This window comes from Xenopus tropicalis, chromosome 8 (genome assembly GCF_000004195.4).
Source record: "Xenopus tropicalis strain Nigerian chromosome 8, UCB_Xtro_10.0, whole genome shotgun sequence".
Lineage (NCBI taxonomy): Eukaryota > Metazoa > Chordata > Amphibia > Anura > Pipidae > Xenopus > Xenopus tropicalis.
Window position 1 is genome coordinate 113,915,131 of NC_030684.2, and position 26,466 is coordinate 113,941,596.

The window sequence follows — 26,466 nt, forward strand, 5'->3', positions numbered from 1 at the left end:
ACACCAGCCTGGTTGCATTCCTAGTCTTGGACCAGGTAATTTTCCAGTACAACAATCAGAGATGCCACAGTTTCAGTTGGGGGATAATATACCAGAAAAAACCATTGCAGTGCTGCAAGGACCAGTAATGCACATGGGGTGATTTAAAATGTTCTCAGAAGGAAGCAGTACTGGGAAAAATGCCTCTGAAGCTTGTTGAGTGTTTGGAGAACAGTGGCAGTTACAAACAGTTTTAATGCCTCAACAAAGTATCCTGTAACTTCCTTATTTAATTCCATTGTTGCTTAATTTAATGATTATTTATATAATAGGGAGTGATATTCAGCTGGTACTTGGAACTATGAATTGTCCATTTATACTTAGCAGCATAGATCACTAACGAATGCATTAAAAGAACATAAATCACCTGGAAACAACACAAAAGTCTATTTAATTTGATTGGTTTCCAGTTGTCATAAACCTCATGTGATAGTGATGAAATCTCAGCTAATCTTATTCCTGGTAATGGAATACTGAAGGCAGGGTGAGATCAGCCATCTACTTCATACAGTTTCTTGGCACACATGTGGGGAGGGTGGAAGTTTCCTCCCCTGCCTGCAGGTTATATGACTGAGACATTGTTATTTAAAACACAGGGTTCTCCAAGTTCAGCGCTGAAGGCCAAACAGTAGATAAGACCTGCACTTGTTTAAACACCTTATCATCCAATTCACATTGCTCACATTACAGTCAGGTATTCAATTGGTACCTTAAAGTAACAAGTTTAATTTGCTTTGAGACATATAAAAAACATGGCAAAGGACAAAGGAATCAGATTTTCCATCAAACTATTACAATCAAGATGATAGATTAGGCCATTTAATAGCTATGATCTGCATTACACGGCAGGCCAGGAATGTAATGCAACACTTACTGGGAGAACATATTTCAGTGTTGGGTTGGATATGGCTGGAAATGGAACAGTATAGGGGCATTGGAGGCTATGATGTACTATGTGATCACCACGAGGCTAAGCTAACAGATGCAGAGCAAACTTGTGGCACAATATACGACATTCTCAAGCCTCCAGTAAATGTTTGCAGGCTGAAAAGCACTAGTATTGTCTCTGTTAGTTATTTTCCGTTCTATTGAATGATTGCAACAGCAAAGTCAGCACCTATTTACCGGCTGAGAATACATCTGGTCTGCCTACCCCTTTAATACTTCTCTGTCCTTTTCTACTAATGTCCCCTTCAGGACTCTCCAGCTTATACCACTAACCTACCCCCTCCTTTTTCAGATTTCTTTTCCACCCCAGTTTCTTTCAGCTTTACCCTTTACTTTCTGTTACATCTTTTACCTATCCCTCTCTCACTCCCTTCTATTTACTCCCCAAATGCAAGCTGCCTGTTTATGCTCTTAGTGCTCCAATGCAGTCCTAATGCTATACAGCACAAAGCCAAAATGTGACTGATACATGTTTCCTGGCCTTTCCCCTGTGCCTCTCCTACCATATTCTCAGGCAATTGACAGCTTATTAATTCTTTCAGTAACCGATGGCTGGGTATGATAGGAGATTGAACTGTGGACCTGCCGCTCAAACATTCACTGCCTTGCTCATTCTATAAAACAAACCGTCGTTACTGTTAGAGTTAAATACTATTGGAGCTCTTAATAAGTAGACACTGGTACAAAAAGTGACTTGTAGGCTGTATAGTGCCCAACTGCGGGCCAGATGTGGCTTACTAGTTAGACCAGAGAGCCCCAACCAGTGGCTTATGAGCAACATATTGCTTATCCCCCAAAATAATGTGGCACACAGTGGCCTCAAAGTAATTGCCCATTTTTAATTACTTAAAGGCAAGTTTTGGAGGCATAAAAACACAGGTTAACTTCAAATATAGTTTCCTGCAGGCTATCAGTCCACCTGTGGTTACCAATTAGACTATCACAGCCCCTATTCTTCATTACCACTGAACTTTTTTATGAAGCTGCAGTTTACTATTTTCATTATTTTGTTATCATAGAATGAGACAGACAACAAATCATCTTGCACAAAAACTTACAATCTGTATAAATCCTACTCTGTTTAGAGAACATTAGGATTTGATGTTTAGCAGCTGAAGAACCACATTTGATATTTAAAAAAGCCAGTGTAGACTTTTTTGATTTAGGTTGCATAAGCAATGCAAATGGGGTACTATTTCCCCTATGTCAAAAGATTATTAGTAGGGAAAAGCTGCCTGCAGCAGTTACATGTCTGTAACTCAGGGGGCCCAAGCCTAATGCTTTTCCCATTCTATTCTAAAACAGACCCTGAGTATGAAGAAACACATTTAGCTCACCTCGCTAACCATATCCTGCTGGCACGACAGACAGACATGCATTTGGGAGTGGTGGGAACTGGAGCAATCTTGAGTGACACAGGTATAAAGGACAGCAAAGACAAGCCAAAACATACAAATCCCACAAGAGTAAACTAATGGCTGGTAAATGTTTGTAATGCTAACAATGGCCCCTAACTGTAAAAGGGCTTTGACATGAAGGTAGTCTTGGAGCTGAACCAAAATAATGCGCTTTAAAAATAAATATTGGGCTTGAAATTTAGGGTGTAACTGTTTTTACAATAATATTCTGGGTTTTCTGTAATCAATTTATTTTAATAAAATTCACCTTAAAATCTTTGTGGCTGGCCAGCCCACTAATTAAAAGCACTTAATATGGAACTGTTTTTACACATAACATATATATATATATAGTTAACTCGACAATGAATAATGTATAAATGACCTGTATAAAAGCATTTGTCCTTCTGCCTCGTGCTTGGTGACTTATATTTTACAAAAGGGGGTACATCTATTTTGATCCCTTGTTAAACCCTCTACAACTTCGGGCCCGTTTATCAAAGTATAAAAGTGCCTTTTGAGATGTTTTTGAGGTTCTGCAATAAGTACCCTTCACCCAGAGTTTTTTGAAAGCTACATGCTTTATCTTTAAACTTGTATTTTTTATATTTTAAGGGGTACCTCTCATGCACTATTCATCATCACCTACTTTGTGCAGGTCATATCACTCCTTATGATGAAATATAATAAAGCTATAGCAAAAGTGCTGCCTCCAGATGCCATCTTTGATGCTGATATTTTCTCATGTGACATTCAATCCCACTCCATAAAATTCAAAATCTGGCACTCTGCATTATATTCACTACTAGCTACCTGTATTAATTATGTGCATCCGTGAGTTATTTTTTTAATAGATGACATTATTGCTAATGACATGTGCCTTTTTACTATACCACATCAATCTTACTTCTATTTTCTCTATGACATTTCATGCAAGTGAGGGTGTTCTGATTCAGCGGACATTTGATTCAGAAACAAAAATAAGATTGTAAGCTCTTCAGGTCAGGGATTCATAGTTTCTGAAGGATTCTTATATGGGCCTATGTAAAAGCAGTATCACTATAATATATAACAGCTGGAACAAGTTATTTGTTTCCAAATGAAAATTATTCCCAGAAATGCCTTTGTATTAGCAGCGCAGTGAGTATCGCAGTCTAAACCAGTTATGAGTAATCACATTAAAAAAGGCCTCTTCTCTTTTAAATGAGTTTGCCATACAACTGGTTTAGACATGGTTTAGAGTAGACTATACCACCAATACAAAAGTACTTTAGGATGTTTGTCATTCATGCTGCAGGAGATTTTTGTGGCCAAAAAAATGTACCATGTGTTCTTACCCTAATTTATGGAGGTGCACAAACAATCAGAACAGCAAAACATGAAGAAGAGCTTTGGGCATCTTAGGCCAGTGCCTAGATTGGTGCATACCAATCCTCTCTCCGTTCATCTTGTCATGCCTGGTATGCACTGACACAGGCACAGCATCAGCCTATCGGTGCACACACTGGGTGGGTGTTGGCATGGAAACACAAGAATATTCATTTTCATGCTGAAATCCATCTCGTGTCTACACTAAAAAGCTGATCCTAAGGCCTGTATGTGCATAGTGAAGATGGGGTGGAGAGGAGAGCATCCTTTTTTTTGCCTGCTTTCCTATGAAGTGTGCCATTGGCCTTAAAATTAGTTTTTGGGGCCTGCATGTCTAGTTGTAATTGTAATGGCCTCACCCATGGTAATGGTGGGTCCTGGGGGTAGGGTTATGGCATGTTATGTGATTTTTAATTGTTTATCAGAAGAGCAACAACAATAAAAAAAAACACATTAAAGAGGCAAGAGTATCATAAAAAGAACAATGCAACAGATTGCAGAATGGTGCATGGGCTTATACACTAACTGCCAGATGGTGCTGTAAACATGTGATTGCCCATAATGCCATGGTATGTTACCCAAGTATGACACGGTACAGAGGTTTATACTTTACACACAAGCTAGCTGTCATTCATATCTCTCTTTATCTGATAAAACATGTATTAAAATCACATATATATATAAAATAAATCTGTATAAAAACTCAATAATATGTGCCAGAAACATTAGTTGGGTAATCAGCCAGCAGCATTCTGAGCACTGGGGAGTCCCATGATGTTATAACTTGTCTCTGATGTGGATCTCCCAGTCAGCGGACACGCACAAGGAGAGTGATTCCAGGCTCAGGAGACAGAGTTTGGCACTGTAGGTAAAAGCCACACTTGTCTTGACTCCTGCAATGCAAAGCATAACACAAGTGTTCTCATGAAAAAATATGGTTACGGTACATTGTGTATTACATCCTCCATACAGTATGCGGTAGTACGGCTATATAGTTTCAGTTTCACAGGAACTCTCCATTATTTTATGTCACCACTAGTAGCAAGTTGTTCAAACATTAACTAGAAATATTTCTATTAGGATCTCAGCCAGTGAGCACAGTCCTCTTTGCTTCTGTACTTCCCATGATGGCACATTTCCGCTGGCATTTTTCAGCTGTCACTACATGTTAGCTGACCCCCTCCACTGAAAGAGGAGGCCTTGGGGGACCTGGAAAGGACCCACATTGGGGGGTGGTAATGCAACACCAAGGAACAGTTTTGAGTTCTACAGAACCAGTTCCATCACAAGTTTCCCAATCAAGGCAGTTGGAGGCTGAATTTGTGATGTATAGGATTTTAGAAATACCTTTGAAAATGGTTCACTGTGAGTTATTAACCCTGACACCTGTGTGAAGAGATTGACGCCTGTACTAAATCAACGTTCCTTGGTATGGAATGTAAGCTGTGCACTGTGCAGTGTTATTGCTGACTACTTGCCATGTTACAACTAGGTAATTATTTAGGGAAAAATGTACCCCTACTGAAATATATTCCTGTTTAAGGCTATTTAAAGACACCGAGGAGTTTTAAAGGACTGTGAAATTTAACTGACTCAGGTGCAGAAATGCTAGCCTTCTGTCTCAGGCCAACAAGCCTCTTCTGTAAAAACTGCACTGGCCCAGGAAGCACCACACAACCTGTTCTGTAATAATGAAGTCCCTCCTCCCAATTATTAGCCCACACGTCCCCTGGCTGGTCGGCCAACTAACAAGTAGAATAGAACCCTAATAAAAAAAAATCCCCATGTATAGATGGTCATGTCCCTGTTCCACCCTGGCCACGCCCCATTATGCCAAAACGTTACCCATGATCCGCCAAGTCACTACCAGCTGAAGATTATGACCAGAGGATTTCATATTCGATTCTCTTGGGGCCCCCTCTACCAAAGGGCCTCTAACTGGATTACCGGTTTCCCCCCAATACCCATTGTCCCCCACTCATGGTGGCCCTGACAAAATTAACTTTTTTTTTCCATCTCGCAGGTAGTCCTTATAAAAACTTGGCTGGACACATAAGCCTTAAACTATATGTGTAGCAAAGCAGTTATGGTGATGCACAGAGGAGGGCATTTCCCCCCTCAAAGTCACAACCCAAGAGGATTCATGTAGATGTATAAGCAAAAAGAGCACTCACCTGAACTGTGCACATTGACTTCCACTGGTTGTTTCTTAACACCCATTACATGCACCCTCTCCACAATGGACTCCAACTGATATTTTCCCTTTGGATCAGCAGAACTAGAAGATGATACATGCAGAAATTATCAAACTAATCTCATTTGTATTGTCTGGCTGGCTGGCCATAGGCAGGGAAAGGTACTGAGCTTTGCATCTACCACAGATACTCAAATGTCATAGATTCTGGCTCAAAAACCTGAAAGTATTGAGCAGCATATGTTAGCAGTGGCCTTAATTAAAGACCTTGCAAATTATAGGGTTGGGGCAGAATTACCTGAACTTTAGAAGTTATGCAGACAAATATAATATCTGCCTGGTCCCAAACAATATTAAGCACTGGGATGCAGGCCCCGAATGCAGCTGTGGTTGCCAAAACATGACGCTTGCCCTCTAGGGTGACTCAGGGCAGCAGGTGGAGTCCTTGCCTGAAGGCCAGGCCAGGTAATTTGGGGCTAATGCTTATTTGTTGTTCCCAGAACTCAGAGTGACTGTCAGCTATATTTTTATACAATGTATATTTTTAACACTTTCTAATTTAATGAAAAGATAAAGAAAAGTTATAGCACTGAGTTTGGTATATAGTTGGCCTAGCAATCATGTCCTGATGTAGCAATGTAGCAAGGCCCAATTTCTAGAGCTGCCATTCTGATATTTTCTAAAGCAACTATGCCCTAAGTTACGGGCTGCACAGTATGAGTCTGTCATTTAGCAGCTCTGTATTTACAAGTAGAAGGGTGGACAAGTATGTACGCATCCCCAATCTAGGCCTTTGTTCACCCCCTAACTTGAGAGCCATTTATATGTGCAAGTTGGGCAGCAGCAGTCATAATTTAAGGAGTCTTGTACTTACAATCTGCCCAACTGGCTGCAAGCATTGCACTCTGCGCATTGTGGAATGAGCACTAAGGGGCTCAGTTTTGTGCCACTTAGTGCTTTTGCACTTGTATGCAAGGCAGGTATGAGCCCCATTGTCTGGTATAAGCTAAACTTAATGGGGTAGTTCGCCTTAAATTAACTTTTAATATGATATAGACATTGATATTCTGAGACAATTTGCAATTGGTCTTCATTTTTAATTTTTGATGGTTTTTCAGTGAGTTAACTTTTTCTTCTGCGGCTTTCCATAAGGTGTTTTAGTGGCTATCTGGTTGCTAGGGTCTTATTTACCCTAGCAACTAGGCAGTGGTTTAAACTAGAGATATGAATATGAATAGTAGAGGGTGTGCATAGAAAGATAAGTAATAAAAAGTAACAATAATAATAAAATTGTAGCCTCACAGAGCAATAATTTTTGGCTGTCTGGGTTAGTGACCCCCATTTGAAAGCTGGACACATGCAGAAGAGAAAGGCAAATAATTCAAAAACTATAAAAAAAACAATTGCAAAGTTGCTAGGAACAGGGCATTCAATAACATACTAAAAATGTACTTAATAGTGAACCACTCCTTTAAGGTGGCCATACACAAGATTTTAGTCTTCTTTCGACGAAGGCTCAGATATTGATTGTACATGTAATATTTAAAACTAACATTCAGACTGATTAGTAGGTTAAAGCCTTAAAAATAACAAATCGAAGGATGTTCTGAACATGAAAGAGTTGGCAGACACCAGTCGTACAAAATTGACTTCCTGGAAATGTTCTAAACGACTGTCCGCCATGGTAAGAAAGTTATGGGGGCAATAATTCGGAGCCCACACATGGTCCGAAAATATTGGTTTGTGTATGGTCAGCTTAAGAGTTCAAAAAGCAATGTGTATACAGTATTCATAGAGGAACAGTGGGAGAATTAAGGCCCCCACAGGCTATAGAACCAGTGTAAACAATATTTCTGGCCTGTAAGGACAACTATCCCCACTCCTGCTTCATTATATGCTTTATTACATGGATTGCTGCCCATTCAAATCTCATCAACTTTCACTCTAATTCCTTCACTCCCACGTACAATGCATAGCTTGCTCAACAATGTTCATGGTATGCTTTCTTACTGGGTTTGAAGGAGGACCCCAGGGAGCTAGTCAGTGGCCTTGTGTGTTATAATCTGTGTCCCTAGTAAGGATAGTCTAAGTTCTGATCTTGAGTAACTGCCTGTGGAAATGTTTTCTTCTACCGTAAGCTGTTTATGCTGCCACAGTATAGCAGTACCTGGCTGCCATATCTGTGAAGAGGTTGTTGGTATGGAGATGGTAGGGGGTGTAAGCCAGAAAATAAGGGATCCCTGGAACACTCTTTCACACACCTGTATTTTGTACAGGCTACCGAGGGGCCCCAGCAGGCTTAGAGTACACAAACAGAAGATGCCATGGTTACAGAGTTGCCCATAGCAGCTGTGTGTGCAGAGCAGGAGAACTGCAGCTATAGTTGCACTGCCACCTGGGCATTCAGGAAGAGAGAGGCATTAAGCTACATCCATACTGGCTCTTATGGAGCACTGTGCGCTGCAGAGGAGGTGAACATTGCTTCATCCAAAGCAGCACAAGTTTCAGTCTGGGAGCAAGCTGCACTGACAATGCTATGGGCACCCTGACAGACCTGATTTGAGCAGGTTTGCAAGGCCATAGCACTGCCACTATAAGTATTCTGATTTCTTAATGCCCCATTTATATGATTATAATTTAATTGGCTTTTAAATTATAATATATATATGCACACAAATGATAGGCATGCTTTGAAAAGGTTCGTTATCCTACCTGGATGAAAGGACATTTCTTTGGAAAGCAAACTTCCGATGAGCGAACACATTCTCCTGGATATAGTTAAAAGAATGGCCATCATCCAAAAACAGCTCCCCTTCAGCAAAGCCCTGTGAGTAGAGGGCAGAAAGCAAATGATACAAGCCCTAAAGGAAGCTTTTAAAGATCATGGTGCAGGCCCATTAAAGTAATAATTATTGGAAGCACAGTTACTGGCAGTACTCAAATTATGACTATATGACACGGACTGACAATCTGAGGATTCTGGCAAATGCCAGAGGGGCTGCTGTAAGATGCCATAGACAGTCATTTATTGGGCTGGTGGGGGCTATTTGGGCCTCTGTGTACTTGCCAGGGCCTATTTTGAATCCCAGACCAGACATGATATACACATAGATACAGGGTGAATCTAAATCAATGCTAACCCAAGACTGTCCAACGGAGGCTAATACACTGGATGTGGACCCTCGAAGCACTGTCTCTTACAATCCCAAAGCCAAAAGGATTCCTTATAACTTCTGGTCCCAAAACCTGCACTGTGGAAGCCAAGAAATGCCATTCTGGGTGGTCATTAAGGGTTAAGGTACTTAAATAAATAGTTCTTAAGGTATGAATATGGGATGCTATAGGATGCCAGCGATATTCTTAAAAATATATTTTGGACATCTACCAAATACAGGATTTTGCCTGGGACTCGACTAAATCTCAGAACTTTGTCTTTAAATTTTCTCAAATCTCAATATGCAAATTAGGGTTAAGATTCAATTTTGCACCTGATTGAATTGTAGAGGATATGGTGATTCAGCCAAATCCAAAAATTATGGATATGGTGCATCCTTGATACATATTCACAGAACTCAAATTTACACACTGGGCATAGATCACTCAGAGATACAAGTGGCACTCCCTAATAAAACACTAAAAACCTGTTCCATGCCATCAAAACAATGATATGAATACATAAAAACTTAACCCTTAGTCTTGGCTGTGACCCAATACATGCACCATGTCGAGTGACTGCTAAAGGGGTCCAAGTTAGTACAGCACAATGCATGACACTTGTCTGAAAACACCCACTCAATATTCTAATTGACTTTAAATCTAATATCCTCATGAATTTTTGTATGTTTTATGTGTGTCCAGAGGGATATTTATGTCTGATGCACATTTGTTATGTTCACTGCACAAGTTCTGATTGCTCACTGCTTAAACTACATACTAGCTGCCAGTTTATCATCCCTGTCTCAGCAAGAATGTATAATATGACATACTGAATGATATCTCTAAATATATATTTATTATTATATGCTCCTCTCTGCTGTCACAGCCCTGAACACAACTACAGTGTACTAGTTCTATGAAGCATAACTTTGCCAGTGCAAGTACAGTATATGGTTAAACTTGTTATGGAATATGTTGTGTGTGTACACAGTAGACTATGTCCTTGTACTTTATTGTCTAATGCAAGTTACTGAAAATAAATGGAAGATAACCTCCAACTAGGAACAGGTTAATTTACCAGTTTAGGTCACCTTGCAAGGAGTTAATCATTTGACCCGAATGTAATATAACCCTGTCAAAAGAACACTATGCTTTGCCAGGTTTTATGACATTGAGCACAGGCGTGTTTACAAGTGATTAAAAAGGGGATCAATAATGAGAGGAAAACATTTTGGAAAATTTCAATATCTTGGCTGAGTTAATGACAAAGACAGAGAGATAAGAAAAACATAAAACTGCAAAACAAACAAAATCAAAAGTGCGCTGGAAGCATAACTATATGCAGAAAATGTGTTAAAGGGGAAAGAAATATGTTTTCCCTGCATACCTGTGTAGGACTGCATAAGTCTGCTGTATGCTTCTTCAGCTACAGTAGCCCTATTCAGTCTTAATTATAGCCATCCACACCCACTCTATACTGCCCATGTCCTTCCAAGTTTGCTTCACTCTCCCCACTATGCCGCATACAAAGAACCTGTGAATCACGGTGCCAGTTGGGATGATGTGCAGTGCAGATTAACAGGCACCAAACAATACACATTTTTGGTTACTTTTAAGTTATTTGGAAGTACATTTGCTATTCAGAGAAGCTACTGCCTGTGCTTTGCCATTTCTTGCACTGCTGGTTCTGACTACCTACTCCATTTAAACAATGTTCTACAGTAGTAGAATGGGAGTGGGATTTCAAAATGGCAAAGGGGTGAGCGAAGAAAAGGTATAAGGAAGAAACAGTGAAAAGGTTAAAAAAAGCAGCAAACAATGGAAAGAATATCTGGCAAGAGAGGAACCAAGGCAATATATGCACAACAATTACACACAAGAATACTTTTGAAAGCAATTCCAGATTTTCAGATTTAACAATATTTTCTCTGCTGAAATAATTTGTTCCAGTTGTCCAAATCTTCAAATCAGGGAGAAAGGATATGGTAAGGTGATAGTGCTTAGTGCTGCTGCTGACCAGGCTTGAAAAATGTGATAGTTAAAAACTAGCATATATAAATATGTGTACATTTTTTGGGCAGATAGAAGTTGCTGACTTGACCCTTCCAGGTCCAAGTGACAGCTTATTGGCTCATATATGGCAACCTCAGGAGGGTGTTCCTCACTTAAATCTAATCCCAACAGATACGGGCAGCATCAGCATGAATGGACCATAGACCCAAAATATGGGGCCAAAAACCTGGAACAGTCTAATCTGAGTGGGTGGCCAGACCAGGCAAAGATCCACTTATTTGGCAACATCACCAAATGAGTGGATCTTTATGTGTATGGCCAACTTTAGTTAGGCTGACTATAACTGATTATGACAGTATGATATTAATATCCAAATACTGTTACCAACCTCTTAAAAGGGGTATAATAGTGGAAGCAATAAAAAGCATCTACCCCTTTACAATGGATTGTAGGAGACAGAGGAAACATAAAGTTTTTAGCTTTAATAGCTAAGAAGTAATGGCCCTCTTAGCCTGATAGGAAGATAGAAAGCTTTGTAATGTTCTCTTGGAAATCAACTAAGTAAGAAATACATATGTAACTTCAAGCAATTATTCTCAAGTGAGAAGCAACAGCCACCAGATTTTTCATAGTGTTCTTTTGTCTGAAATGTTTTTTTTACTCAAATTTTTACATCTTAGCTCACTTACACCTGCACATGGTATTAAAAGATGAATAATGTCATAGTCTGGCTTGAAACCTTCACAAAGCCAGTAGAAAAAGAAGCTTACCTTTGAATCCAGAGCTACTCGTAGCTCATAAGGAAATTCATCCATCCAGCCTGTGGATCTCCCAACCCTTGTATGCAGTGGAATAATTGAGCCTCCACGCTGAAACACTGGGATCTGAGTATAAAGAATGATGGGTAAGGATCTCCAACTCCTATACTGGAATTGCAGAATTTGGGCTCCATGTAGTGAATGTGCTTTCAGGCATGTAACAATGGAAAGATCAGTCCTATCAGTTGCATGGGGGCCCATAAGTACTACTCTGTATTAATGCACTCCTGTTAATGCAATAGATCTAACAATAAAGGTGCCCATACACAGGCACATTAAGTCATGCGATTGAACCGTCTACTTATCGTTAAATTGATGTGTTGCAAGTGATCGAAAATTTACGATCATTTCGACCACATTGTCCCAACAGTCGACAAGACGGGTTTAAAAATTTTAATTGAAACAATGGAATTGGTCAGTCTATGCAATGATCAGAATATCATTGTTAAATGAATGTTCACTGTGGATGCCTTTATTTTGATGGGTTAATGGAGAAGAAAAGTTACAATCACTGGGGGTGCCAGTTGGGGATTTCAGGTAAGCGATTACATTCACTGTGGGGTGCCTAACATTTGGCACCCCCTAGTGATATAGCCTTTCCTTCTCCTTTAAATGTGAAAGTTAACAAAGGAACAGCCATCGGTTGTTATGTGCATGATCTTGCAGCCAACACAAAAATGATACGACAAAAGTCTCCTCTACATATTGTTAGACATTAGATCATTTGTTAAACAGTTGGTTACATAGTTACACAGGGAAGAAAAAAGACCAGAGTCCATCAAGTTCAACCCTTCCAAGTAAACCTAGCACACACAAACCTATACTGACCTATCTATACACTCACATATATTAATTATATATACAAACATTAATGCTAACTGTAGATATTAGTATCACAATAATCTTGGATACTATGCTTGTTCAAGAACTCATCCAGGCCCCCCTTATAGGCATTAACAGAATCTGCCATTACAATATCACTAGGAAGGGCATTCCCCAACCTCACTGCCCTCACTGTGAAAAACCCCCTACACTGCTTCAAATGGAAGCTCCGTTCCTCTAATCCAGTGCTGTCCAACTTCTGTTGTACCAAGGGCCGGAATTTTTCCGACCTACGTGGTGGAGGGCCGATAATGGAAGCCAGTTTTGACCACTCCCCTTTTTGAAACCGCACCCACTTGAAACCACACCCATGTTATCACATGACCATACCCATATTAATGGTTGTAGTACAGCAAAAACCTGCCATACTCTGCCTGCCCTACCCTGCCTGTGTGTGCCATACTCTGCCTTCCCTATGCTGCCTGTGTGTGCCATACTCTGCCTTCCCTACCCTGCCTGTGTGCCATACTTGGCTGGTTTGTGCCATACTTGGCCTGTGTGTGCTATACTCTGCCTTCCCTACCCTACCTGCGTGTGCCATACTTTCACTGTGTTTGCCATTCTTGGTTGGTTTGTGCCATACTCTGCCTGTGTGTGCCATACTCTGCCTGCCCTACTCTGCCTGTGTGTGCCATACTCTGCCTTCCCTACCCTGCCTGTGTGTGCCATACTCTGCCTGCCCTATGATGCCTGTGTGTATGGCACACACAGGCAGCCTACAGTGACACAATGCTGGCACTGCTCCTACAGTCTGCACAATAACTATATATTAAAAAACTTTTTAATTGCAGTACCACCTCAGTATATGTTCTTTTTGTAGTGTGCAGGGATTATTTGTGGGTTTCTACTGCTCCTGAGGTGTGAACAGGGGAACAATGTGGGTGATTACAGCCTGAGCCTGAGGTGTGAACACTGCAGGGGGTGAACAATGCAGAGATTAAAAGGTGTGAACAACACAGGGGATTACATATTTAAACAATACAGGGGGATTACAGCCTGAATCTGAGGTGTGAACCATGCAGGGGGGGCAGTTAATCACAGTACTGATACCATTTAAAGCTTACACAAGAGTAAGCCATCAAAGCAGCCAGACAGGTGGGGGGCCACACAGAGGGGGGTCGCGGGCCGCCAATTGGACAGCACTGCTCTAATCTAAAGGGGGGTACCTCTGGAGCACTGATCGTTTTTATGGACAAAAAAGAACACCCCCTATCTGCCTATAATCCCCTCTAATGTACTTGTACAGAGTAATCATGTCCCATTGCAAGCGCCTCTTTGCCAGAGAAAACAATCCCAACCTCGACACAAAACAACCCCTAACCTCATAGCTTAAATTTTCCATCCCCTTTACCAGTTTAGTTGCACGTCTCTGCACTCTCTCCAGCTCATTAATATCCTTCTTAAGGACTGGAGCCCAAAACTGCACTGCATACTCAAGGTGAGGCCTTACCAGGGACCTATAAAGAGGCAAAATTATGTTTTCATCCCTTGAGTCAATGCCCTTTTTTTATACAAGACAGCACTTTATTTGCTTTAGTAGCCACAGAATGACATTGCCTGGAATTAGACAACTTATTACCTACAAGAAACCCCAGATCCTTCTCTATTAATGATCCCCCCCCAACAAACTACCATTCAGTAGATAGCTTGTGTTTATATTATTTCTACCAAAGTGCATAACTTTGCACTTGTCCACACTGAACCTCATTTTCCAGTTTGCTGCCCAGTTTCCAATTTTGTCAAATCACTCTGCAAAGTGACAACATCCTGCATGGAACTTATAGTTTTGCACAATTTAGGGGCCCTTTTATCAAAGTCTGAATTTTGGACTTCTACAAGTACGATAGAATAAATTTGGATTAAATCCGATATTTTCTGATGTGCGCTAAAAGCGCGAAAATTTTGGATCGTGGTTGTATGAAAATATTGTGGTACGATCCAAAAGTTCAGAAATTTTTGTATCCGAATGATCGTAAACGGCGCAAAAAACTCTCTGACTTTGAACCTTCAGTGTATGTTTCTGGAAGCCTCACATAGGACTCAATGGCACTCTGCAGCTCCAACCTGGCCAAGGAAAGTCATGATACCGAAGCTTGAATGAATAACAAAACTTTTGTACGCGTTGTGACAAATACGATTCTAAAACTTAGAAAAAATATGAATTTTTAGTAGTCAGACTCAATCGTACTTTAATGAATAGGCCCCTTAGTGTCGTCAGCAAAAACAGAAACAGTACTTTGTATGCCCACCTCCAGATCAACCAATACGATCATTGACACAATGGTGACAAAATCTGCCCATGGCCAGCTTAACTGCAGTGAAAAACACAGCATTTGTTTGTTGTCTGGGTTGAACTCACTTTAGCTTCCATTGTTCACCCCCCCCCATGGACTGATGTAAGTTTGAACTTAATAAACTTTAGTCAGCTGGGTACTGTTTAACTACACCATTACATATATCAGTGTGTGTGAGTGAAGGGTGATTAGTAGCACAATAAAGATCAGGCCATTCACTTTGTTTATACATTTGCTCTGTGTATACATTCTATTTTTCTTTATATGTAATAGGCTATCTATCACAAGAGAGGATATATGAACAGGAAGAGCATTAATAGAATAACTTTAATTGCCTCTTACATCTATATAAAGATCATATTAAAGGGTCAGTGACATAAATTGATCCATTTGAACTGGCGTACCATTATTTCTGTTCTGTGAATGTAAAATTGATTCGTGGAAGCACATACTTTATTACAGAAAGGTTGCCTTATTGATAGAATGACAGAAACATATGGCAGAATTCTACTGCTTACCTCGTTTAATGTAACTTTCACTTTCTTTCTGTGGGGGCCCCTTACACACTCATATTTTCTAAAGTCATACCAGCGCTGTAGAAAAAAGGAAAAACACAAATGAGTGACATGTATTTGAATCTAACCAACCCAGACAGAAAAACTGAAAGCAGTACTGTGGTAGGTAAATAAAGCCAGGTTTGTTACAGTACCTAGATTCTACAAAAGTGGTAAAAATGTGACACCTAACTGACAGGCACACTGTAACATATGCAAAATGCTTACTGCACTGAATAGAACAAACCAAACTAAAATAATCTCAACTTTGGGCACAGAACAAAGTTTTTCAAAAGCTTCAGGTCTGCACCGACTTTCTATTTACCACCTACCCGGTACCCATATGCTAATCTAGAGAGCTACGTTCCTGTGCACAGACACAGATGGACACTGAAAAAGGTTAGGAAAAGTAGTGCTTTCCATGTGCATATGTTTTGGCTAAGGTGGCGGTTTTAAAAGTTGTCAAAACATGCTTGAACTCAGTTCTGCCTGTCAATGTGTACAATGGAAATCTGCCTGTACCAGCAGTGTCAGGTGGATTTCTGATGAACAGCAAGTTTGGAATCTACTAAAGCCCCCACCTGGTTAAGCTCCCCCACATTACCAATAAGTCAGCAGAGTCAGTACCTCTCCAGACCCAGGAAACAGAATATCCACTGAAGACACTCCTGGCGCTAACACTGGCACAACCAGCAGGGCACTTCCTAGGGACAAGAAAACCAGAGTTATGGGTGTCTATTCGAAATAAGACAGAAATAATTAAAGTTACTAATCTTTTTGCTAAAGATTAAAAAAGAACAAGCTCAGTCACTAATAAAATGATAACTATATTCTGTTCCTATTCCACAGAAAAGCTGCCTGTCCCTTGTAATTTTACCAACATTAAATTCTTTATATTTCCCCTTATATTATACTACCTGTACAGAAGTTGGTCAAAGGAACCATTCTTGGAAAGATGGATAATGGTGCAAGGTAAGAAAACACACAGTGTTTAACCCTTTTACTGCCAGCCATTTTGGTCAAAGCGGAACTTGTATTGCCAGACAGTTTTTGAACATTTTGCACTGTTTCACTTTAGGGGCCTTTCCTCGGGGGGACTTTTAGTTTACCAAGGAAAACAATATATCGTTTTTTTCAGAACAACCTAAGCTTTCAAAATATGGTAGAATTTTTGTGTAATTCCAATTCTGTAACAAGATATAGGCTTCTAAATGTCTAAAAATGCAAAAAAAAATCAAATTTTCCATAATATAATCACACATACTAGAAACAAAAATTATTTTATGCACGAATATACAACTGATTTGGAAAGTCCCATGTCTCCTGAACGTGCCAATACCAAATATATATAGTTTTATGGAGATTTCTCACTTGTATAGGTCAAAAACTCCCAGCAGTACACTACCAAATTCCCAAAGCACTGCTCCAAAAAAACTGCATACTTTGGATTTCAAGGCCAAAATTCCACTAACAGAAGGTTTATCCCAGAAAATTGTACATTTTTGGAAAGAACAGATTCTGGGGAATACAGAATAGGCACAACTGTCTGTCTACTCCAAACTATCAAGTCGCAATGCTTTCCTAAAGTTATTGGTTTTTATCAAAATTTGTGATTTTTTTTAAAAATCGCTTCAAAGCTTCTAGTCTATAGTATCTTATCTCCTACAGGTCATAAAGTAACCAAATAAAACACCCTAAATATGAATGCCTGGGGTCCACTGAACAGTTTGATGCCCAATATGTATAGGTTTACCTAAGTATGTGGCATGTAGGGGCCCCAATGTGAACATACCCCCATATGAACTGTCATTTCTGTCATTTCAGCTCCTGCAAAATCAACACATTTACATTATTATATGTGGGATAAAGCTACAAAAAAGTACGCTCACCCCAGAAAGTCATATATTTTTGGAAAGTACACATTCCCCCGAATCTAAAATGGGTACCCGTGTCTTTCTACTCCAAAGTACCAAGCCGCACAGCTTTTCTAAAGTTAGCAATTTTGATGACATTTCCAAAAATCCCCTCAAAGCTTCCACTTTGAAGCATCTTATCTCCCACATAGCATTAGGTACCAAGATAAAACACCCTGAATTTGAACACCAGGGGTCCACTGAACAGTTTGATGCCCAATATGTATAGGTTTACCCAAGTATGTGGCATGTAGGGGCCCGAATGTGAACATACCCCCATATATACTGTCATTTCAGCTCCTGCAAAATCAACACATTTACATCATTATATGTGAGATAAAGCTACAAAAAAGTACGCTCACCCCAGAAAGCCATATATTTTTGGAAAGTACATATTCCCCCGAATCTAAAATGGGTACCCATGTCTTTCTACTCCAAAGTACCAAGCCGCACAGCTTTTCTAAAGTTAGCAATTTTGATGACATTTCCAAAAATCCCCTCAAAGCTTCCATTTTGAAGCATCTTATCTCCCACATAGCATTAGGTACCAAGATAAAACACCCTGAATTTGAACGCCAGGGGTCCACTGAACAGTTTGATGCCCAATATGTATAGGTTTACCTAAGTATGTGGCATGTAGGGGCCCCAATGTGAACATACCCCCATATATACTGTCATTTCTGTCATTTCAGCTCCTGCAAAATCAACACATTTACATCATTATATGTGGGATAAAGCTACAAAAAAGTACGCTCACCCCAGAAAGTCATATATTTTTGGAAAGTACACATTCCCCCGAATCTAAAATGGGTACCCATGTCTTTCTACTCCAAAGTACCAAGCCGCACAGCTTTTCTAAAGTTAGCAATTTTGATGACATTTCCAAAAATCCCCTCAAAGCTTCCACTTTGCAGCATCTTATCTCCCACATAGCATTAGGTACCAAGATAAAACACCCTGAATTTGAACGCCAGGGGTCCACTGAACAGTTTGATGCCCAATATGTATAGGTTTACCCAAGTATGTGGCATGTAGGGGCCCCAATGTGAACATACCCCCATATATACTGTCATTTCTGTCATTTCAGCTCATGCAAAATCAACACATTTACATCATTATATGTGGGATAAAGCTAGTAAAAAGTATGCTCACCCCAGAAAGTCATATATTTTTGGAAAGTACACATTCCCCCGAATCTAAAATGGGTACCCATGTCTTTCTACTCCAAAGTACCAAGCCGCACAGCTTTTCTAAAGTTAGCAATTTTGATGACATTTCCAAAAATCCCCTCAAAGCTTCCACTTTGCAGCATCTTATCTCCCACATAGTGTTAGGTACCAAGATAAAACACCCTAAATTTGAACGCCAGGGGTCCACTGAACAGTTTGATGCCCAATATGTATAGGTTTACCTAAGTATGTGGCATGTAGGGGCCCCAATGGGAACATACCCCCATATGATCTATCATTTCAGCTCCTGCAAAATCAACACATTTACATCCTTTATGTGGGATAATGCTACAAAAAAAGTACATTCACCCCAGAAAGCCATATATTTTTGGAAAATACACATCCCCCCGAATCTATAATGGGTAAATATTTCTTATTGCTACAAAGTACCAAGCTGTAAAGCTTTCCTAAGTTTGCAGATTTATATGACATTTTCGAAAATCGCATAAAAATGTTGCAATTTGCCGCATTTATCTCTCACAATTTCTTGATAAAGATCAGATAAAGACAAATCACCCCAAAAAGGAACACCGGAGGTCTACTGAACAGTTTGATGCCCAATATGCATAGATATACCAAAGTCTGCGGTATGTACTGAACCCAAAATGAAAATAGCGCATAAGGATTTCTCGCCTGCCAGCTCAGCTTTTGCACACAGAGCCCCCTGTCAGTGTATTATGTGCCAAAACTTCCCCTAACCATACAGTGACCCCCACAAAACCATATATTTTTGGAAAGTACACATTCTGACAAATCCAACAAGGGTAAAGAGTCCTTTCTACACCAAAGTACCAATCTGCAGAGCTTTCCTAAAGTTATTGGTTTTTATGACATTTCAGAAAATCGCCTAAAAATGTTGCAATTTGTCGCATTTATCTCACACAATTTCTTGCGTACAAAGGCAAGTCACCCCAAATAGGAACACCAGAGGCCTACTGAACAGTTTGATGCCCAATATGCATAGATATACCAAAGTCTGCGGTATGTACTGAACCCTAAATGAAAATAGCGCATAAGGATTTCTCGCCTGCCAGCTCAGCTTTTGCACACAGAGCCCCCTGTCAGTGTATTATGTGCCAAAACTTCCCCTAACTATACAGATCCCCCACAAAACCATATATTTTTGGAAAGTACACATTCTGACAAATCCAACAAGGGTAAAGAGTCCTTTCTACACCAAAGTACCAATCTGCAGAGCTTTCCTAAATTTATTGGTTTTTATGACATTTCAGAAAATCGCCTAAAAATGTTGCAATTTGTCGCATTTATCTCACACAATTTCTTGCGTACAAAGGCAAGTCACCCCAAATAGGAACACCAGAGGCCTACTGAACAGTTTGATGCCCAATATGCATAGATATACCAAAGTCTGCAGTATGTACTGAACCCTAAATGAAAATAGCGCATAAGGATTTCTCGCCTGCCAGCTCAGCTTTTGCACACAGAGCCCCCTGTCAGTGTATTATGTGCCAAAACTTCCCCTAACTATACAGAGACCCCCACAAAACCATATATTTTTGGAAAGTACACATTCTGACAAATCCAACAAAGGTAAAGAGTCCTTTCTACACCAAAGTACCAAGCCGCAAAGCTTTCCTAAAGTTATCGGTTTTTATGACATTTCAGAAAATCGCCTAAAAATGTTGCAATTTGCCGCATTTATCTCACACAATTTCTTGCGTACAAAGGCAAGTCACCCCAAATAGGAACACCAGAGGCCTACTGAACAGTTTGATGCCCAATATGCATAGATATACCAAAGTCTGCGGTATGTACTGAACCCTAAATGAAAATAGCGCATAAGGATTTCTCGCCTGCCAGCTCAGCTTTTGCACACAGAGCCCCCTGTCAGTGTATTATGTGCCAAAACTTCCCCTAACTATACAGATCCCCCACAAAACCATATATTTTTGGAAAGTACACATTCTGACAAATCCAACAAGGGTAAAGAGTCCTTTCTACACCAAAGTACCAATCTGCAGAGCTTTCCTAAAGTTATTGGTTTTTATGACATTTCAGAAAATTGCCTAAAAATGTTGCAATTTGTCACATTTATCTCACACAATTTCTTGCGTACAAAGGCAAATCACCCCCAATAGGAACACCAGAGGCCTACTGAACAGTTTGATGCCCAATATGCATAGATATACCAAAGTCTGCGGTATGTACTGAACCCTAAATGAAAATAGCGCATAAGGATTTCTCGCCTGCCAGCTCAGCTTTTGCACACAGAGCCCCCTGTCAGTGTATTATGTGCCAAAACTTCCCCTAACTATACAGATCCCCCACAAAACCATATATTTTTGGAAAGTACACATTCTGACAAATCCAACAAGGGTAAAGAGTCCTTTCTACACCAAAGTACCAATCTGCAGAGCTTTCCTAAAGTTATTGGTTTTTATGACATTTCAGAAAATTGCCTAAAAATGTTGCAATTTGTCGCATTTATCTCACACAATTTCTTGCGTACAAAGGCAAGTCACCCCAAATAGGAACACCAGAGGCCTACTGAACAGTTTGATGCCCAATATGCATAGATATACCAAAGTCTGCAGTATGTACTGAACCCTAAATGAAAATAGCGCATAAGGATTTCTCGCCTGCCAGCTCAGCTTTTGCACACAGAGCCCCCTGTCAGTGTATTATGTGCCAAAACTTCCCCTAACTATACAGAGACCCCCACAAAACCATATATTTTTGGAAAGTACACATTCTGACAAATCCAACAAGGGTAAAGAGTCCTTTCTACACCAAAGTACCAAGCCGCAAAGCTTTCCTAAAGTTATCGGTTTTTATGAGATTTCAGAAAATCGCCTAAAAATGTTGCAATTTGCCGCATTTATCTCACACAATTTCTTGCGTACAAAGGCAAGTCACCCCAAATAGGAACACCAGAGGCCTACTGAACAGTTTGATGCCCAATATGCATAGATATACCAAAGTCTGCGGTATGTACTGAACCCAAAATGAAAATAGCGCATAAGGATTTCTCGCCTGCCAGCTCAGCTTTTGCACACAGAGCCCCCTGTCAGTGTATTATGTGCAGTAACCCCCCCCTAACTATACAGTGACCCCCAGAAAACCATATATTTTTGGAAAGTACACATTCTGATGAATTCAAAATAGGTAAAGTTATTTTTGTACACCAAAGTTACACCTGGCAAAGCTACGCTAAAAACAGATCAGGAACACTTATATAGGGATAAAATGTGATAAAACCACAAAAATTGTGCAAATCAGTGAAACAACAAAATAAGTTACATGACAGTGTAATTAGTGGCCAGAATATCTGATCCAATAGTTACGCTGTCAAAATAAACAGTTTTTAGGTAAAAGAAAATAAAAACAAAGTGGTAATATGAAAAAAAAAAAAAAAAAAAAGCAAAACAAAAAAAAACCAAAGTGTTTGTGTATACATGTGTGTACATGTGTAAAAGTTGTGTGATAGTGTGTAAGTGTGTATATGAGTGTAAATAAGTGTATAAAAGTGTGAAAAATGAAAAATGAAAAAAAAAAAAAAAAAAAAAAATTCTAAAATGTGTGCTGTAAGTGTGTGTAAATGTATGTAAGTGTGTATAAATGTATGTAAATGTGTGTATAAGTGTGTAAAAGTGTGTAAATGCAATAAAAAAAAAAGTCCTTACCTGTTCCTGAAGACCGATCGCCTCCTTCCTCATTTGGGCCGGCGCTGGGGGAGAGGGAGGAAGCAGGAAGCAGCAGATGCGATGCGATCGCATCTGCTGCTTCCTGGAGGGTCCTGCGAGCGATCGGCTCGCAGGACCCTGATGACAGCCCCCCTGGCACATTGCCCAGGGGGGCTGTCATTGTTAGAAGCCCTCTGCAGCGGCGGCACATGCCGCCGCTGCAGAGGGCAGCGCTTAAACGCCAACGACGTATGAGACACGTCGTTGGCGTTTAAGCCCTTTTACTGCCAGCACGTATGCCATACGTGCTTGGCAGTAAAAGAGTTAAAGAGATACTGACACTTTCTTTGCATGCTATTTATAAATTTGCCATAAAAGTCTGCCTGATGTTTTTACATTACCTATCTGATCCCCCATGTTTCTCTATGTGGGTGCAGCCATATTTGTGAGCAGGAGTCTGTTAGCATTAGAAGCCATATCTGACAAGCTAAGAAGGGACAGTCAGGTTGGCACAACAGTCAGGTTTTAGAACTTCAAGTAACAATTACTTATAAAAGAAGCCCTATCAGCAAAATACGATCACCATGACCTTTAGGTAACTTTTAATGTACATTCATATTGTGAAGTGTAGTTTTTTAGTGTCAGTATCACTTTAAAAAGTGGCCCCTCAAATAAAAAGTTTCATGGCCTAATGTATTGTTTTAGGCAGCTCAAGCAGAAGGAAAACTGTTCAGTTTGAAAACATTACTGTGATATCATCGACACTTGTTACTGTACTATTGGCTCATTCAGTTACTATATTATACACAATAACTTGCAACATGTCAGGTCATGTACAATTTGCTCAGTAGGGGGTAAAATGGCTTACCTAACATGTACTGTGTCTCTTCTTCAAAGCTTTCAGTATGCTTGGGGAATTCTACCCACATAGGCCTGTGTTTAATACATAGGGAATTCAAATACATTTATGCAAAACACTGTGGCAAAACAGCAGTGACCGGTTAGCATGCGTATTAATACTTACCTCATCACCGGCTGGGCAGACACATGGGCTCGGTAAAAGAGCAGGTACCAGAATGGAAGCAGAGTATATCTCTCCTCTATCACTTTCTTTATCAGCAATGTGTTATCTTCCCCAAATAGCCAGGGCTCACGTCTTTTGCTGTCTTGAATGGCATGTGCACGGAAAAAGGGCTGAAATGCGCCGGCCTGGTACCATCGAATAAGGAGTTCTGGCTCTGGGTCTCCAACAAACCCTCCAACATCAGCTGTATAAGGGAAAGATTAACATCACGTTTTGAACTTAGAGTGGACACAGGATCATAATGTTTAGGTTGCAGATGTGAGAAACCAGAATGCCACCCTCCATTTTTAATGAAAACGTAATTCTAACATTGTACATTCATTACACATTTTCAGTGGTTTTAAAGTTATTTGTAAATGTAATTGCAATGCAAAGCAGTATTTGTCTGTCCCTTTCTGAAATGCTGATTCTGACTGTTGAAACAATGACAGCTCTCTTTTGGTCAAGGATCCATTTTCCACAATTCCTTGCATGATTCTGTACAGGCCTGTACAAGGCAAACCAGTGCCACTCACTAGTAAAAAAAAAAAAAGGTACTGAAAGATTTAGTTATGGACATGGCAGCTGGCCCCACTGTAAAAAAGCAGTACAGGTACAAGAATGTTCAGTGCAGTTCTTGCGTGATTGTGCAGAAGCGAACAGTTTGCTTACCTCCACAGAAGGAAATCCCAGTCACACTCAGTGTAAGCAGCATCGGGACTGATATTTTTAAGTACTCCCAGTCTGCTTTATTATCTCCAGTCCATACTGCACCTGTATTGGAATGAATGCATAGATAGATAGATAGATAGATAGACATACAATAGATAGATAGATAGATAGAGAGATATACTACTTTACTAATCCCAGAGAAAAGGCCTCTATTTCCTCCTCTAATAACATTAGATAATATCTATGAAACAGAAATTTGTATTGTTTCTTATACTAATCTCCCCTTCATTCAGTTTTACTGCACAGCATCAATGACATAGCACAATTATGCCTAGAATATGTATTGTTCAATGTTGCCTCTAAGCTCTGTATTAGTGAGCATGCACACAACAAATGATGGTGCGCACAAACTGTTTTGTGTGTAAACACCAAATTTTGTATTTATTCTGACCTAAGCACACAGTTTTTTTACAATGTGCACAAGTTTTAAATGTGCGCACAAAGACATTTTTTTTGCTACACATAGCAGAGAAGGAATTAGAGGGAACATACTGCCCTGTATTAGGCACAATTAATTATTAGGCAAACAATATTTTTAAAGGCCAAAATGTTTTTTTAAGTGGGAATGTAGCAAATAAATAATTTGGATTACAATTTGGTGAAATCAGAGATTTTTTTCACAAGATTCAGAATATTTTTATGTGATATTGATGGAAATTTAGTACTTTTAAAAATCTGTTGTCATAGGAAAAGTTTTGGTGCAGAAAGCAGCTGGTAAAACTCTTTAGGTGTTAAAAAGGTCTGTTATGGTATCGCTTCACTTGGAATTGATCCGTGACAATTCTGCCATTTTTGTTCCAGGAAAATAGCTGCAACATATATGAAATAAGTTTTACTTTTTAATTTATGTTCTCTGATAAAACCTTCTCACTCAGTAAAGGTGATCAGCTTCTGATCCTGGTATTAGAATTGACTCTATCCTGTGCTACTCATTGCAGTGTCTGGTTTAAACGTATTCACAAGGCAAGCTCTTTTAGCCTATGACCACATGGGTATGATGCTCGGCCTGTGGATAAACAGAGGCTGAAATCACCCCCTACACTCTGAACAGTCTTTCCCTGTGCCTGCACCCTGAGCCATTTGCTCTGCTCCGTGTGCCTACATAATAGCTCTGGGTGCAGGCAAATCGGAAAGTAATCAGAGCATAGGGGCTGATTCTCAGCTTGCGTTTATCTGCAGTCTCAGAATCAGCCCCATGTGGCTTAAGCCTAAGATGTGTTTGTTTTGCTTAAAAAGACAAGAATGGCTTTTCTCACCATATCTCTGTGAGCCAGCAAAGAATGACCGTGTCAGTACAAAGGGTCTCTCCTGTCCAGCTGACCGCTGCATCAATCCCTTGAAGGTAGACATTTGCTGCAAAAACAGCAGTGAAATGTAAATGTGACTACAGTTTACCTATAACAGTTTAAAAAAATATACACAATTTACATGTAATTGTTGTAGGTTAGGATAGAATTTTTTTTTGTTTGCTATAAATATAGGATTAGCATGGCAAGCCTTTAGAGGTGACAAGTTCTGGTAAATAGATATTTGGTAATATAGCCCATCTCTTAAACATTAATTTTAAGAGATGGGCGATACAACAGTAGGGGCCCCATAGCAGAGGGGGACCTTAGAGATTTGAAAGCGTGATTTGCAGGTTGCAAAGGGGGTGGAGCTTGCAAGCAAGTGAGCTAAGGTTGAGTGGATCATTGGTGGGGTTTTGTCACAAAGGGTGTAGATCAGTGGTTCTCAACCTTCCAAATGCCGTGACCCTTTAATACAGTTCCTCATTTTGTGGTGACCCCCAACCATTAAATTATTTGTAAGACCATCGGAAAACACATATTTCCGATGGTCTTACAAATAATTTAATGGTTGGGGGTCACCACAAAATGAGGAACTGTATTAAAGGGTCACGGCATTTGGAAGGTTGAGAACCACTTAGGCTTAGGCGACTCCTGTGAAAGGGTCGTTCAATCCCCCAAAGAGGTCGTGACCCACAGGTTGAGAACCGCTGGTGTATATGGTGTGTGTCAGGATTTTTTTTCACTGGGGCCCCTTTCTACTTGCTGGCATGACCCACAGACCAGGCTAATAACACATTTCTGTAATGTGTGCAGCACTCCTCTTATAACTGAGCAAGAAAAGCCTGGTGTGCATCAATCCTTTAAGCCAGTGATTCCCAACCAGTAGCTTGTAAGCAACATGTTGCACCACAACCCCTTGGATGTTGCTCCCAG

The 26,466-nt window shown here is 40.0% G+C and overlaps 1 protein-coding gene across 3 annotated transcripts in view; it reads right to left on the minus strand.

Annotated features, from left to right (window-relative positions):
- Positions 1-745: 745 nt before the first annotated feature.
- The window catches only part of ganc (glucosidase, alpha; neutral C), a 47,981-nt gene continuing 22,260 nt past the window's right edge, over positions 746-26,466 (minus strand). Inside the window, exons 16-25 of one of the 3 annotated variants that reach the window (XM_031906886.1) lie at positions 25,501-25,597; positions 24,185-24,286; positions 23,474-23,717; positions 23,318-23,382; positions 16,291-16,367; positions 15,628-15,702; positions 11,886-11,999; positions 8,659-8,771; positions 5,927-6,030; positions 746-4,645 (exon numbers count right to left, since the gene is read on the minus strand). In XM_031906886.1, the coding sequence (XP_031762746.1) occupies positions 4,530-4,645; positions 5,927-6,030; positions 8,659-8,771; positions 11,886-11,999; positions 15,628-15,702; positions 16,291-16,367; positions 23,318-23,382; positions 23,474-23,717; positions 24,185-24,286; positions 25,501-25,597 (1,107 nt within the window). In that variant the 3' untranslated portion in view covers positions 746-4,529. 3 annotated transcript variants of the gene reach the window in all.